We start from the raw sequence: 16,754 nt of genomic DNA on the forward strand, positions 1-16,754 counted from the left end.
GAGGAAAGAATAGTAATAAGAAGCAGAAGTCGAAGAATCGTTTCAAGAAGAACGATATTGAGTGTTATTATTGTCGTAAAACTGGTCATATTAGGGCTGATTGTCTCAAGCTTAAGGCAAGAGATGAGAAACGTGAGAAATCAAATTCGAAGAATGTTGTTGCTTCGGTTGCGGAAGGTAGTGAAGTTTTAGAAGACCCAATGTGTGGTTTTGATGAGGAAGTGTTAACCGTTACATCAAAGAGTTATCTCAATGATGGTTGGATGCTTGATTCCGGTGCTTCGTATCATATGTGTCCTTCAAAGGATTTTTTCACTACTTATAGAGAGGTGAATGGTAGTACTGTTATGATGGTCAATTCTAATGCCCGCAAAACAGTTGGAGTTGGTATGGTACAGGTTCGTTCGCATGGTGTTATCACAACACTTTCAGATTAGACATGTTCCAGATTTGAGGAAGAGTTTAATTTCGTTAGGAGTACTTGAATCACTTGGATACAAGTATGTTGCTGAATATGGATTCTTGAAGGTATACTACGATGGTAGTTTGAAGATGACCGGTGAAAGACATGGTAATTTATATTTATTACAAGGAGATATAGTTTGTGGGGGAGCTATGGTTTCTCAATCAATTGATGAGAAACAGGTGGAGTCAACACGTTTATGGCATATGCGTCTTGGGCATATGAGTGAGAAAGGTATGCCTGTGTTGAGTAGTAAAGGCTTGCTTGGAGGTGAAAAGACTTGCAAGCTTGATTTCTGTGAGCATTGGATCTTCGGGAATCAATGTAGAAGCAGTTTTGGTACCGCTGTATATCAAACGCAGGGTATGTTAGATTACATCCATTCGGATGTTTGGGCTCCCTCTCGTACAGTTTCTAAGGGAGGTGCTAGGTGGTTTGTGACCTTTATTGATGACTTTTCGAGGAGAGTTTGGCTTTACACCATGAAGCATAAGAATGAAATCACCGAGGTGTTTAAGAAGTGGAAGACCAATGGTAGAGAAACAACTTGGCCGTGTAATTAAGAAGATACGTTCCGATAATGGCGGTGAATACATCGAAGACCCATTGAAGGAGTTTTTTGAGGAACAAGGTATCGTTAGGAACTTCACAGTCAAGGGTACACCACAACAAAATGGAGTAGCGGAAAGAATGAATCGAACGTTACTTGAGAGAGCACGGTGCATGTTGTCAAACGCAAGTTTAGACAAGATTTGGTGGGCTGAAGTAGTTAATACGGCGAGCTATTTAGTGAATCGATCACCATCAACATCTATTAAGTGTAAGTCACCTATGGAGGTGTGCACCGGTAATCCCGTCAATTATACTAATTTGAAGGTGTTTGGTTGTCCAACCTATTTTCATGTGAAAGAAGATAAGTTGGGTGTTAGGGCTAAGAAAGAAATTTTCTTAGGTTATCCATTGGGTGTTAAGAGGTATCGGCTATGGTGCCCAGAACTGAATAAGTTTATTATGAGTCGTGATGTGACCTTTAATGAGAAAGCGATGCTTGATTCAAAGAAGTTCACTGATTGGGACTCTCAAATTGAAAGTGAGAGTAGTAGCGGTGTTGAAGATGATTCGATGCATGTGGAGCAAAGGGTTCCTAGTTCATCTACTATAGAAGAAGAAAAAGAAACTCTTGTAGAAGATGAAGTTGAGTTTGAGGTTCCTAGTGAGGAATCTACACAACAACAAGTTGAGAATATTCCGTCCTTGACGTCTCAACGTGAGAGACGTGCGCCAGTCCGTTATGGTTTTAATGAGTTTGCATCTTATGCATTCTCTGTTTTTGAGGATGAGCCGTTTACCTTTGAGGAGGCAATGAGTAATGCACATGCCGTTGAGTGGAAAACATCCATGGATGAGGAAATGAAGTCTCTTAAAAAGAATCGCACTTGGGAGCTTGTTAAGTTGCCTAAGGGTCGAAAGAAGATTGGGTGCAAGTGGGTCTATACGGTAAAGGATGGAATTCCATATTTCAAGGGTGTCGTTAGTGGTGTACGATACAAAGCAAGGTTAGTAGCTAAGGGATATGCACAAAGGGAAGGTGTGGATTATAATGAAGTTTTCTCTCCGGTTGTTAAACACACTTCTATCCGAGTCCTTTTAGCATTTGTGGCGCAGTTTGACTTAGAGATCGAGCAATTAGATGTCAAAACAACATTCTTACATGGAAATTTGGAGGAAGACATTTATCTGTCACAGCCCATTGGTTATGAAGTTGCTGGTAAGGAAGATTATGTGTGTCGACTTGAGAAATCATTGTATGGTTTGAAGCAATCGCCAAGACAGTGGTACAAGAGGTTTGATACATTTATGTTGCAGCAAAAGTATACTCGTAGTAAATACGATCAGTGCGTGTACTTTAAGAAGTTTCCAGATGAAAGTTTTGTTTATCTTTTACTCTATGTGGGTGACATGCTCATAGCTGCAAAGAGCAAGTCAGAAATTGATGTTTTAAAGAAACAATTGAGTTTAGAGTTTGAGATGAAGGATTTGGGTCCAGCTAAGAATATTTGGGTATGGAGACTACTCGAGACAGATCTAAGGGAAAGTTATGTCTTACTCAGAAATCCTATCTTGAGAAGGTTCTTTGTCGATTTGGAATGCATAACTCCAAAGCTATTAGTGTTCCAATTCCGCCTACAGTTAAGTTATCAAAACAGTTGTGTCCTACTACAACTGAGGAGAAAGAGTTTATGTCAAAGGTTCCCTATGCTAATGCGGTAGGTTCTTTGATGTATGCTATCATTTGTACTCGTCCGGATATTTCACAGGCAGTTGGTTTAGTTAGTCGTTATATGGCTAATCCTGGAAGAGCAGATTGGTATGCGATGAAGGGAATTTTGAGATATCTTCAAGGGACCTTGGATATTGGTTTAGTGTTTGAGAAGGAGCAGAATTTGAAGGTCTGTGGATTTGTTGATTCTGATTATGCGTGTGATAGGGATAAGTTTCGTTCTACTTCAGGGTATTGTTTTACATTGAGTGGAGGACCTATCAGTTGGAGGTCTATGTTACAACCAATCGTAGCTTTGTCTACTACGGAGGCAGAGTATATTGCTGTGATGGAGGCTGTTAAGGAAGCATTATGCCTTCGTGGTTTAGTTACAGACTTGGGGATTATACAACAGAGTGTTTTTGTAAACTGTGATAGTCAGAGTGCTATTCATTTAGCTAAGAACCAAGTTTATCATGCACACACCAAGCATATTGATGTTCGTTATCATAAGGTACGAGAAGTTGTTGATAACGGATTAGTACAACTATTGAAGGTTGATACTGAAGATAATCCAGCAGACATGTTGACGAAAGTCGTTCCGAAGGTCAAGTTTGAGAGGTGTCTCAGCTTGATCAATACTGCTCGTTGTTGAGGCCCTAGGGGCATTTGAGGCTACGGTTAACTTGAGAAGATCAAGCTCAGTTTGGTGAAAACATCGGCAAGGTGGAGAATTGTTATGTTGTCGATGTTTTAGAAAGATTCTAGAGTATTCTAGAATCGTCTAGGTGTTTCCTTAATTTAGTATAGCTAGAGGTTTCCTAATTTAGTTAAACTCAAGGTTTCCTTGTGTAGCCATGTTTAGGTTTCCTAGTATAACTCATATACTTGGAAGACAGGTTTGTAACCTATATAAATAGGTGTACAAGTCTTAAGGGAAAATACACAACAAAATTCAGAGAAGAGTTCTCATAACTAGAGAATTTTAGGGTTTAAAACGTTTGGTTCATAGAGAATTGTTTAGGGTTTGTGAACAGCATCCTGCTGGTCATAGTTGTGGTTTATTCTCTTTAATTCGTTCTATAGTAAGAGTTGATCGTAGCCGTTTCTGGACGTAGGCATATTGCCGAACCACGTTAAATCTTGTGTCTTTCTTTGTTTCGTTTAGTGCATCTTATTTCTGTTTTCTTTAGTTCTACGTTGATCCAAAGAACTATTAGTGTCTTGTGAGATTAATCCTAAGGCATTAATCCTAACAGGCACAACACGTTTATTTTCCTGGCACAACACAGCACGACACGCCATTTAGCACAGCACAACCCAGCATGTCTGAATCTCAGGCACAGCCCAGCACAACACGCAGCACGCTAAGCACGCGACTTCGTGGGCTGGGTTGTGCCGGGCCGACACGTTTTACACCTCTACCCTAGACTACATCCAAACTCCTTAAATTGAAATGGATTTTTTCAATTACAGGGTTCGAATCCATACCCTACAGTGGGAGGGAACATGCCAACCACAAGACCAATTAGTGATTGGCTAAATTCTAGTTGGGATAAATATTGGAAATTTAGTACACTTGAATGTTTTACTGTTGGAATTTCAACCTTAAGTGGGTCCCACTTGTCTCAAGACAAAAGTGGTAACGCGATGCGATCCTCTCATCTAATTTCAAAAGGCCGAACATAACTGTCAATTAATGATTTTCTCATCTCGAGCTAGGTCGAGCTTCTCTCATTTCAAACACACTTTCAGTGACAAAAAGCTCAGTCTATCAAAACCATATCACCATTACAAATTTGTGCCCAAGCAATCTCCGATTGGACTTAACTAACGGCATTTCTTTCTTCCAAGTGGTCCATGCACAAATTAGCAATAGGATTGGATGACTAACGACTTTTTGACTGAACTAACGACAATATTTTGCGGCAATGTCGAATGAATCGAGACTTTCCAAAGACTTCTGTAAATAATTTGGTTAGTAATTCATACTCCCTCCCTCTGTCCCGCTATTAAGTGACCTAATTCAAGTTTGCACAATTATAAAGCAAACAAGGAGAAAATTATTTTTAATCACTTTTTACAATTATACCCTTATGGATAATAAATAGTGAAATTTTGAAATGATTTATCTCTCAAACTACACCATGGATGTTCGCAAACTTCGTTCCATTGAAAAGCATTTTAAAACACCTACTTAACGAATATAAACATGACTATCAAATTATGCATATTTCTTATAATCAATTAAAAGGATAATTTTAGAAATATCTCCTTGTTTAGTGATATAGATCACTTAATGGTGGGACAAAATCTAGAAATAACTGGGTCACTTATTAATGGGACGGAGGGAGTACAATTAAACACACCCTTTTGTCTACTCGAGGTCATTCCCATTTTCAAAAAAGAGTGGAGAAACAAGCTTTTGGAAAGATTTATGTGGTCAGACTACAAGTTTCCCGAATGAATGTCGTCTTGTTAGCTCATGCGGCTCTAAATCAGCTGTAAATTCAAAAAGCATGATCTTTGATTTCTCAAAGAACTTTTAAGTAGATGAGGCAAAACCATATGCATTGGTTGTAGGTGATTGGGTGGGAAATTTATCGTTACATTTGTAGGATCAGAATCTCGCAATGACAATGTTTCAGTGAAATTATCAGTAACACAATACAACAGCGTCGCAGAACAATTTCATAAATGATAAAATAAATGACGTCAGCTAAGATCACGAGAAAGATATGATAACCCTGCAAAAATTAGAGAGTTTGCGAAATTAACATCTGTAAGGTTGCGAGAATGTCGCAAACCATACCCTAAAATAAGGGACAGATTAGCTGTCATCCACTATGTATCTCCTTATAAATAGTCGTTCGAATTGTAAAGAGGAGAGATCTTTTTTGAGTAAGAAACAAATAAATAGGAGAGAGAAAGTTTAGAGCAGAGATTATTCTTGAGTTCTTTATCTTTTCTTGTAAGAATATCCAAAGATTAATCAAAAATTAAGAATATAAACCTAAAATGAGTTGATTAATAATGAAATCACATGAAGAGTGTAGTGTAGGATTTCCTGCAACTACATAATGGCGCTAGAAACAGGGACGAGTTGAAGATTATTCTAGAAAAAGCTAAAGATTGATATTGAGATTTGTGAAAATTTAAAGTGAGTGATTAATAATTTTTCATAATTTCTTGCAATACTGTTAACATTGAAGAAATGGCTAGAAAAAGAAATACATCCGAACAACCGACTACTATTAGAAGAAGAAAAAGAATTGATGAAAGAGAAAGAAGTGAAATGGGAGAATCTACTAGAATAAGAAATAATAGAGAAAATCAAATTCAACCGCCAATTCAACAAACACTAGTTCAAGAGAGGAATACAGATTATGACAGGGTGAGCATACACACTTGGCGATCAAATTCAGCAGAAGAGATAGAAAAAGAGCAACAAAACAGAAATTATAGACAGGAAGAGAGAAATCAAGAAGCAGATGAAGGAATAATTCATGGAGGTGAGGAAATTGAAGCATTAGAAACATTGAGACGAAGAATACATGAAGAAAGAAGAGCTGAGGCATAAGAACATGCGAATTTAACAAGGAAAAATCACGAATTAAGGATGGAGAATATAAGACTACAGAATAGAAGATCAAGAAGTATTACAAAATCATATTCAAGATCGACTAGAAGAGAAATGAGGAAAATTCACCCACAATCAATGCTGGAAACAATATTCAAGAAGAAATATCAAATCCTAATGAAGAATATCGTGAAAATAGAGAAAGAACTGATGATCGTTACATTCCACAAAATGAAACTTTTGATGATGGGCAAATTGGAGGAAATCAAGAGAACGGGCAAAATCAGGGACAAAATAACCAAGATGGCGAAGGAAATCAAGAGGAAGGAAGAAGAATTTTACATGTGAGAGAAACTCAAAGAAATCAACAGACAATTGAAGAAGAAATTGAAAGACATTATGCTGAACAAGCACGTTTAATCTGCGAACGTGAAAAATTGAGAGCGGAAATGGAAGAACAAGAGCTTCAGGAGAAAATTCGCCAGAACAATCATGACAATCGAGAAAGAAGACGTACACAAAACCGGAATAACGATAATCTCAATGAGGAGTATGATAGAGTAAAAAGAATGGCTGAAAGACAACGAATTGAATTGATAAGAAATGAACAAAATTATGGAGGGGAAAATGAAAGACATCATCATTTGCGAATTCAAGATAGAGATGAGGAAGAGAATCGCATAAGAAGACGAGATGAGGATAATGAAGAAGAGATGAAAAATTTCACAAGAGAAGATAGACGTGAACGCAGAAGAAGAGAAGCAAAATTAAAGAGACCAATGGATCAAGATTCAGGTGTGAATAAACAAATCTTGAAAGAATTAGAAGAAATGAGAGGAATGCTAAATAACAGAGGAGAAGTAGGTAGAAGACAATTAAATGAAGCAATAGAAGAAGCTGCGAAAACTCCATTTACAAGGGAAGTACAATTAGGAGGATTACCACCGAAATGCAATTTTCCCGCGTTAACCAGCATTTTTGATGGTACAACTTGTGAAATTCAGCACATTAAAGCCTATGCGAGGTGCATGTTACAATGGGAAATTCATGATGCGGTATTGTGAAAATATTTCGCATCCAGCTTAACAGGAGAAGCGTTAAAATGGTTTGAAGGTTTGACAAAGAATACAATAACCTCCTTCAATCAATTGCAGACTACATTCTTGGGAGCATAATTCCTCACGACCTGGTATAAAAGATGGTTTGAAGGTTTGCCAAAGACTACTATAAGTAATAATTCCTCACGACCTGGTATAAAAGATGTGTTTGGATTAAAACAAAGGATTGGTGAAAGTTTGAAACACTTGACTAAAAGATGGAGAACTATGTGTAGCGAAATGGCTGGCCGTGTAGATGAGAGATATCTCATATTATCATTTATCAATGCTATGTTTGCAACAAACCTATTGTATATCCAAATTTTCAGAGTCAAGAATACAATTACAATGACTGAATTGCGAGAACTTCAAGAAGAATACATTGCTCTAGAGGAAAGGAAAAATGAAATGGAATCATATCCAGTTGCGAACACCAGTTCACAAATAGCGAATGCAAGCTTATTACCCAAGCTAATAAACACAGTGGCGAATACTTCGCAAGTACAACAAGAGAAGGTGACAAGTAACAATCAGCAGAAATTGGTAGCTATGGGGAGCCGAGATCAAGAAGAGTATGAAAGAGAAAGAAATTTCTACAATCGTGGAGGAAATAACAAGATTCAAAGGCTCGATCAACCGCAAGAAACTTATGGAGGTCAAAGACAAAACTGTAATAAAGGACAAGGAAGTCACAAGGTAACATGGGAAGAAATCAAGATGCCACCTATAAATGCAAGTGTGGAGAAGATATGGGAAGCTATAATCTTGATGGAAAATATACCAACACCGTGGAACATGGGAACGGAACCACCTCCAAACCACAGGAGTCATGAATTTGTTTCTTATCATCATTTTCATGGACATACCATAAATGATTGCAGAAATGTAAAAAGAATTATTTTGAGAATGATAGATCAAGGAAAACTAAACGACTTTGTGGTAGGGCATCCACAATCTCAACCATTACCACCACCACCAGAACATCACAAAGTGAATACGATGAAAAAGAAAGAAACATTCTTCATAGAAGTTGGTGCAAAAGCAAAAAATCTATTCTGTCACTCTATCGTACATTCATATAAGACAATTGAAGATTTTCATGATAGTTTTTTGAGTAGAGTGTTCGCAAGAGATAATGATGGAAGAGAAATTATGAATATTGCGAAAATCTCGCCACTAGAGGAATGGAAGAAACAGATCATTTCTTTTACTGCAGAAGAAATTCCCGAAGGAGAAGAGGTGCATGACAATCCATTGGTAATAAAATTAGAAATTAATCCAAAACCGAGAGAATATGAAGATGATGAAGCTGAAGATTCATGGGAAATCAATAGAATTCTAGTCGATACTGGAAGCTCTGTGAACATCTTATTTTATCATACTTATAAAACCATGGGTGGAAGATATGATGATCTTATACCATCAACATATAAGATATATGGTTTTAATGGTACTGCTAACAAGCCTAAAGGGGGGGTTACTATGCGAATTCCATTGAAGGGAATATCTTCTGAAATCTCATTCTGTGTCGTTGATGTAGAATCACCCTACAATGCGTTAATTGGTTGACCTTGGCTACATGGGATTCTAGGTGTAGCTTCAACTTTCCACCAGTGCATCAAATTCCCTCACCCCAATGGTGTAGGAATCATAAAGGGAGATTGGGTCGAAGGAAAAAGATGTTACGAAACTGAGATAAAATCTTGCGAAGGAAGAGAAAACAAGAAGGAAAACTGGCGACACAAAATCAAAGATGAACAAAGAAGTGATAGGTTGATGGTGGATACAATCGAAAGGAAAGGAGAAGAGATGTTGCGAAATTAATGCTAGCTCAGAATAAAAATGATGAACGTACCACTACCAAGGAAGCAGTAGCAGAAAATAATAAAGAAGCATATGATGCCAAAGGTAATAAAAACAAGAAATGTATGAATGATTAAGTTGTTGCGATACTCTCGCAATAAGTAAAATTCTCAAAAATACATTTGATTGAACAACAAAATTGAGATTGTGAAATGCAAATACAATATAATGATTTGCGAGACTTTCGCAGAGATAATGAATTTTACAGAAAATAATCAGAGAAGAATGACAAAAGAGAAAGAGGCGAACCTTTATGGCGTACACCCTAGTTCGTGAATACAATTTCGCAAGAGGAAAATGTAAGACTTAAAGTACGTCATATAAGGGGGTACCTGTTTCATGGCTCAGGGAAAGGCTACACCACCCCCGGAACCTGAGTCATGGAGATTTGGGGTCAATGAAACCCATCCGGGAGAGACACCTTGGATTCTCAGCTTAAGCATATGACTTGGGTTGGGCGACTAAGGTAATAAGGACTCTCCCAAGGAGTGCAGATCTGATCAAGGCGCCGAGGTACACGGTTGAGTCAAGAGTGCCAGGCATGTTTGAAGCGTACCTTGTCATTCTTGACAAGTCTTGGCTTATACTGCACTAGTCCTGAAGAAAACCCCACTTAGGGTGCAGTCTCGTAACCATAACCCCTATAGGTAAAAGGGATAAGAGGCTGCGAAAAAAACTGGTTGTTGTTAAGACTGGATGAGAGGAGCTAACCTTGTATGGTAGAAGTACGCCTCCTTGAAGGGGCAACCAGAGGGAGATAAGGGCGGCACCCTCCATTAGGGAGATGATAAGTGTCTTAAGACGCAAATTTCATGAGACTTTTTATTCGCAAGGATATTAAGGCTTGTCATATTTGTGCAACAATCCTGAAGAGGCAATAATACAAAAGAAAAAGATAAGACGAGATCAATGGGTTTTCGCATGAAAGTGCGAAGACGTCCTGCGATTTCGTCGCAAGACGACAATGTCATGGGGCTTTATTTTCGCAAGAATATTTAGGCCTGTCATATTGTCGCAACATTCCTGAAGAGGCCATAATACAAAAGAAAAAGTTAAGGCAAGATCAATGGGTTTTTGCATGAAAGTGCAAGGACGTCCTGCGATTTTGTCGCAATGACAAGAGGGGCATAATAAGACCTTTAATTAGGAAGGCAAAATAAGACCACACAGGAATGAGATTTTGAAAAGAAACAAAATTACTTCGCAAAGATTGCGAAGTTATACAATAAGAAATTTTTTATGAAATCTCTCATTTGGATTCAAATAACAGAGGCAAGTATGGGAATGTATGAAATTAGAAAATGTTATTTGCTCCATATGATAGATTTACTCAAAATTCAAGAATTAATGATTATATTGATTAACTGTATTGCAAAGAAGAATTGTTTTAATGCAGGTCAAAATGAAAGAAACACAAATATACAGAAAGAAGAAATAAATGTACAAGTATTACAAAGAATCAAAGAAAGAAATAAAGACTACTTCTTGGTTAATCCTTCATTATCTTCATAGACTTTCCTTCTTCGTCTGCGTCAGAATCTTCATCACCATCAGAACTTCCATCACTATCAGATTCTTCATCGTCAGCTTCGCTATCAGAGATAATCAAACTGGGAGTATTCTGTGGGATTTCTTCCAAAAGACAAGGATACAGAATGTGGGATATTATGATCATCACAAACCATTTGGATGTTTGATTGCGAAAATGCATAGCATCATTCTTAAAATTCGCAACATGATCTTGATTTGATTCTTTAATCTAGAATACTTGTCGTTGCGAGAAGAAAGATTCTTTGCGAGTTCCTCCTTTTCAGCTTCGAGTTCTCAATCTTTTCACGATATCTATTTTCAGAATCTGCGAGCAAAAGACAATCAATTATTAACTTGATGAGAATTCATAAGAAGCAAAAATTAGTAAAGAAGAGCAGTTAGTAACCTTCTCTGTCAGAAATCATATCTCTAATCAAGGTGTATGCTCAACTTGGAGACTAACATTTACACCTAAATCTTTTCTAGCATCATCTAAATTTTCGCAGCCCAAACAAATTCATCCTCACTACTTATAGAAGACGAGAACGAATTTGATTTTCCCTTTCGCAGAGTTCGATATTCTTGCGGTTAGCTTCATCTCGTTCAAGTTGAACTTCAAGAGAGCCTCTTGGAATCGCCAAGCCTTGGCACCTTGATCAGAGATGCGATCCTTATCATCTATGAGACCTAATTTTGGTTCTTAACTCATTGGTTTTCTCTTTAGAATCAAGAAGGAGACGCTTAAATCTTGGCTAAGCCTAAACTAGATCTATGATCAATTTCTAAGAGGCGAAATTTAGATCTAAGTCATTTAGAGAAAGAGATGAAATTCTATCATTTGAGAAGCTATTTAAGGAATTGTTAAGACGTCAAGAAGGGTATCATTATCCAAGGCATTAGGAAATGAACGAAGAAGGGTAGCTTCATCAGAAAGACCATAAATGTCTGCAAAAAGGATCATTTAAATAAGATAAAACAACAGGATGAATGAATAAAGAGAAAAGAAAAGTAACATACCGTAAAGCTGATTATTAGCTTGTTGAAGACTAGAAATTTTGTTCTTATACGAGGAAGAATCAATTTCTAATTGTCTATTTTTCTCGCGAAGACCTTTAACTTCAGCTTCCAATTCTTCATTCTTTTGCGAAATTGAAGATTCTTCTTTTCAAGATTTTCACGTCTTCTCTCTAGATCTGAGGCAACAGCAAAAGAAGCTTTTCCAGCCTGCGAAAAAATATAAAAAATATTAATATAGAAAGAAATTTTGAGTTATAACAATGAAGAAGTAAAAGGATAAAATATACCAGACTATTGAGAGAATGCAAAAGTCGGGAGTCACTGATCTAGAAACTCCACGAAGAGAGCTATCACCATCCAGTAAAGGAATCGCAAAGGGTAGCGAGAGCTTTGCAGGTATTGCGAATTGGCTATCTCCCATTCCTTGTAGAGAATCAGAAAAGAGGCCAGAACTTAGCCATAGAAGATTCAGGTGGAGAATCTTCACTTGCAGCAATATCATCGTTGTCCTCATCACCCTTATCACTTTCAGAATTTTCTGAAGGAATTTGAAGGGAGAAGAACGAACTTTCCTTTTCTTTGGAGGAGGACCAGTTGATTTTTCCCTGCGAAGAGCACCTTTACCTTTATCACCAATCTTCGCACATCAGCAGATTCTTCTACTTCAGCAATAATCTTCACACACAGATAGAAATAAGAAATGGAAGCATGGAAGTAACAGTACTATTTAAAATCATAAGAGAAAATTTCTTACCTCATCTGTGTATGAGCGAAGAGCTAACAGAGTACTAGATTTCCCAGTCCTGTTATAACTATCTTTCAGTTTTTGGATCTGCGGAATGTCGCAAGAGTTAGCGAACAAATAGAAAAATCAATAAAGAAATATAAAATGAGTTAAAGGGGAAAAACATACCTCTTTCTCCTTCTCGGCCAAGAGAAAACCCAAGGTTGATAAGCAGCGAGATTCGCAGGAAGAATATTTGACCAGCAATGTAGGGTCCTTTAGCATTAAAGGAAAAACACACCATTTATCATCTTTGGATTGGCGAGAGTTGTGTTTTTACCAGAATGCCAATCAATATCTTGCATAAGAATTTTGGCTTCATCAATGTTATCTTTCCTTTTTAAGCGAATACCCCAGCGAGTATTCTCTTTCTTCATGGAGATAAGTTCAGTTCTCAAAGAAATTCACTGTATTTCTCAGCAACTATCTCTAGGTTTGCGAATTTAGGATCCCTAAGTTCTTTGGAGTACAAGATCCTCTACCAGCACCACGATTAGCGAACTCTAGCATCAGACGGATGCAGTCCCCACTCAGTTGGAAGATGGTTCGCGAAAATCCCGAATGAGCGAGAATTTCATAAAATAAAGGAAGATCGGGGTTATAAAGAGGAATAAGGAGACATGCGAGAATCTGAACTAGCAAAATTATGATTGATTGATCATCACAATATTGATCAGAGAAAAGCTTAACAGAAAGAATTGATTTGGCATTCTCACCAGAAATGGTGGAGAGTGTGAAACCTTTATCAGCAAGATCTTTTTGGACGTCTTGTAAATTCTTCTCATATCTATGACCACTTGGAGCCATGTTTGAATATAGAGTATGGGAATGTATATAAAGTAAAAGGATTGAAGGAAGAAAATATTACAACAGCAGAATTTGCAGAAGAATAACAGAGTTGCAGAGATGAGAGAATAAAAATAGAAGAGAAAGTAAAAAGAAAAGTGGAAAAGGGGGGGAAAAGAGTATATAAAGGAGACTTTTTACTCGAAGAAATAAACACCATTAAGACGAAAAGACGTGAGCGGTTGAAAAGCAGCAGTTACAGAAGACGTGTCAAGAAATAAATGGAAGAGAGAATACGTGTGATAAATGTAGAATATGAAAAGATGAACAGTTGCGGCATATCTCACATCATTCTCTACTTTGTAGAGAAGATATGAGAAAAGGAAAGATGTAGGATCAGAATCTCGCAATGACAATGTTTCAGCGAAATTATCAGTGACACAATACAACAGCGTCGCAGAACAATTTCAGAATTGATAAAATAAATGATGTCAGCTAAGATCACGAGAAAGATATGATAACCCTGCGAAAATTAGAGAGTTTGCGAAATTAACATCTGTAAGGTTGCGAGAATGTCGCAAACCATACCCTAAAATAAGGGACAGATTAGCTGTCATCCACTATGTATCTCCTTATAAATAGTCGTTCGAATTGTAAAGAGGAGAGATCTTTTTAGAGCAGAGATCATTCTTGAGTTTTTTATCTTTTCTTGTAAGAATATCCAAAGATTAATCAATAAAATTAAGAATATAAATCTAAAATGAGTTGATTAATAATGAAATCACATGAAGAGTGTAGTGTAGGATTTCCTGCAACTACAACATTATCAACACATAAACTGAATCTGAGACTTTCGAAATTTCTTTCTTTTTTTTGCTCGATAATTTTTTTCGAAATTCTAATATATCGTAGGATTCGTACACCCTTTGGAAACTCAAAACATAAACTCTCCAAGCATATTAGAAAAGACGTGAAAGAAAAAAGAAAAAAAAAAAGAAGGAAAAACCAGGCATGAAATACATTAAGGCTCTTGAGGAAACCCCGCAGTCTTTTCCTTCCGTTAAGAAAGAAACTCCGGTACTACTTTTACCTTCATACCAGTGATGTCAAGACCTGTTAACCATCTCAATGCTTCAATTCCTTTAGGCAGATCTTCGAGGTTGTGACATGAGTGCAATCTAAGCGTCATCAGTCTTTCAAGACCACTGATAGAGTCTGGTAATCTACTTTTTTTTTTTTTTTTTGATAGGTCGAGTCTGGTAATCTACTCACCTTTGTATGTGAAATATCAAGGCTCCGTAGATCTTTCAAAGCTCCAATGTTTTCAGGTAACCCTTCAAAATCTGCGCAATTAGAGACATCTAATTCTCGCAAGTTTTGGAGACTAGTAACTGAAGTAGGTAATATTTTTATTCCTGTATGTGAAAGATTACGGCTCCGAAGATCTTTCAAAGCTCCAATGTTTTCAGGTAAACCTTCAAAATTTGTGCAATTAGAGACATCCAATGTTCGCAAGTTCTGGAGACTAGTCACTGAAATAGGCAATACTTTTATTCTGTGTATGAAATATCAAGGTGCCTTAAGTTTCTCATTGATCCAGTCCCTTCAGGAAGTTTGGAAAGGGAGGTGCAGCGGTTTAATACCAACGTTTGCAAATTATAGAGACTATTGACAGACTGATCATCCGATACATCAAGATTCTGACTGCTCGAAAGGTTAAGATATCTTAAATGTCTCAACTTTGAAAGCGAAGCCGGTACTTTCTGAATCGTCGAACCACTCAAATATAATACGCACAAATTCTTATTCTGAAAAACATCTTGAATCTTATCACAGTCTCCTACTTCAAGGGCAACTAATGAGCGTAATCTATGTTTATAAATACCAACCTCTGGAAACCTTCTCGGCATATCTTCATCAAAAACTAAATGCAAACGTCGAATTTCAGAAAAACTTACTACCTCGTTGGCTCTTAAAGTTGAGCACCCAGCATTTCCAGCAACAGTACGTGCTACATAATGTACAAGATGGTTCAGCTTACACTTCTGAATGTCATCCAAATTATCCTTATTTTCTGCACTTTGGAATAAAGTGTCAGACAGCAACTTGTTAAAATATTCATTTCCAATATCTTCCATTGACACTTCTCTCCCTCTTTGTCTACTAGATGGTACAAGAAAGCCTTCGGCCATCCATAATTGAATTATCTCTTCTCTATCGATCTCGTAACCTCTGGGAAATATAGAACAGTAAGAAAAGCATTGTTGTAAAGCTGATGATGGCAGACGGTCGTAACTTAACTTTATTATTGGATATATGTTCTTATGAAATTCTGCATTGTCTGTAATTTCGCCTCCATTAATTAGAGCCTTCCTTTCTTCTGTTTCATAGCACAAAGTGATGCCCATAACTTTGGCAGCAAGTGGTAGTCCCCAACATTGTCTTGCTATTTCCTTCCCTATGTTCACTATTCCAGTACCCCGCCACGAGAAAATGCCTTTTGTTTGATAATTGACCAGCACTCATCTGTTGATAATTCTTGCAAGTGATATGCAGTGCTGATCCCCCAGACATTCCATAGCAAACTAAATTTACGAGTAGTGAATAAAATCTTACTTCCGTGAGAACCACATCAAAATGGATTTTAGGTTTTTCCACAAGTCGTCAAGTACTAGCAGATACTTCTTCCCACTCAACATTTTCTGAACTTGTGCGGCCATTGGATCAGGATTTCTATAATCCCATTTAGCATTATTATCAATGTATCCTATGATCTTTCTTAAAATCTCTCTTGCATTAAAATTAGCAGATAATGAAACCCATATTCTGAGTTCAAAATATGCGATAACAGATTCATCATTGTAGACTGATCGAGCTAGTTTTGTTTTCCCAAGTCCCCCCATACCCACTATTGGTACGACTGATAAATTTTCAGCAGAATCATTTGATGGTGTGATCAACAAATCTACTAATTTTGATATATCCTTTTCCCTTCCAATAATCTTATCGGAATCATCAACCGCGGCTGCTGGCTTCTTTGTAGTATTACTGCTGGTGTTAGAGAAGGTCCGTGTGCTACATAATTCGACTAATTTGTTATATTTTTCAGTTACAACTTTAATCCTATAAGCCATCTTTGTAGTTGTCATAAATCTGACAATTACATTCCACTATCACTAAATGAGAATTTAGGTAATCATCTTCTTATTATATGAAATGTAGGTAGAATTATAAGGATTCATCAAACTATTACAATGATTTCTTTGCCCTACATTTACTTTCTTTCTCTCTATTTCTTGACCAAGACTTACTCTAGAACCCCCTTACAAGTAATGACCTCTCTCCTTTATATAGGATTTTACATAGTGGATGAC

General features: G+C 37.1%; 1 protein-coding gene across 1 annotated transcript; it reads right to left on the reverse strand.

The window, feature by feature from the left end:
* Positions 1–14,440: 14,440 nt before the first annotated feature.
* LOC113352203 (putative disease resistance protein RGA4) lies at positions 14,441–16,514 on the reverse strand. Its single transcript, XM_026596050.1, has 4 exons — positions 15,997–16,514; positions 15,028–15,612; positions 14,653–14,935; positions 14,441–14,470 (listed from the first exon to the last, which is right to left on the reverse strand). The coding sequence occupies exons 1-4, from the start codon at positions 16,512–16,514 to the stop codon at positions 14,441–14,443; spliced, it is 1,416 nt and encodes a 471-aa protein (XP_026451835.1).
* Positions 16,515–16,754: the final 240 nt, after the last annotated feature.

The sequence above is a fragment of the Papaver somniferum genome, chromosome 2 (genome assembly GCF_003573695.1).
Source record: "Papaver somniferum cultivar HN1 chromosome 2, ASM357369v1, whole genome shotgun sequence".
Taxonomy (NCBI): Eukaryota; Viridiplantae; Streptophyta; class Magnoliopsida; order Ranunculales; family Papaveraceae; genus Papaver; species Papaver somniferum.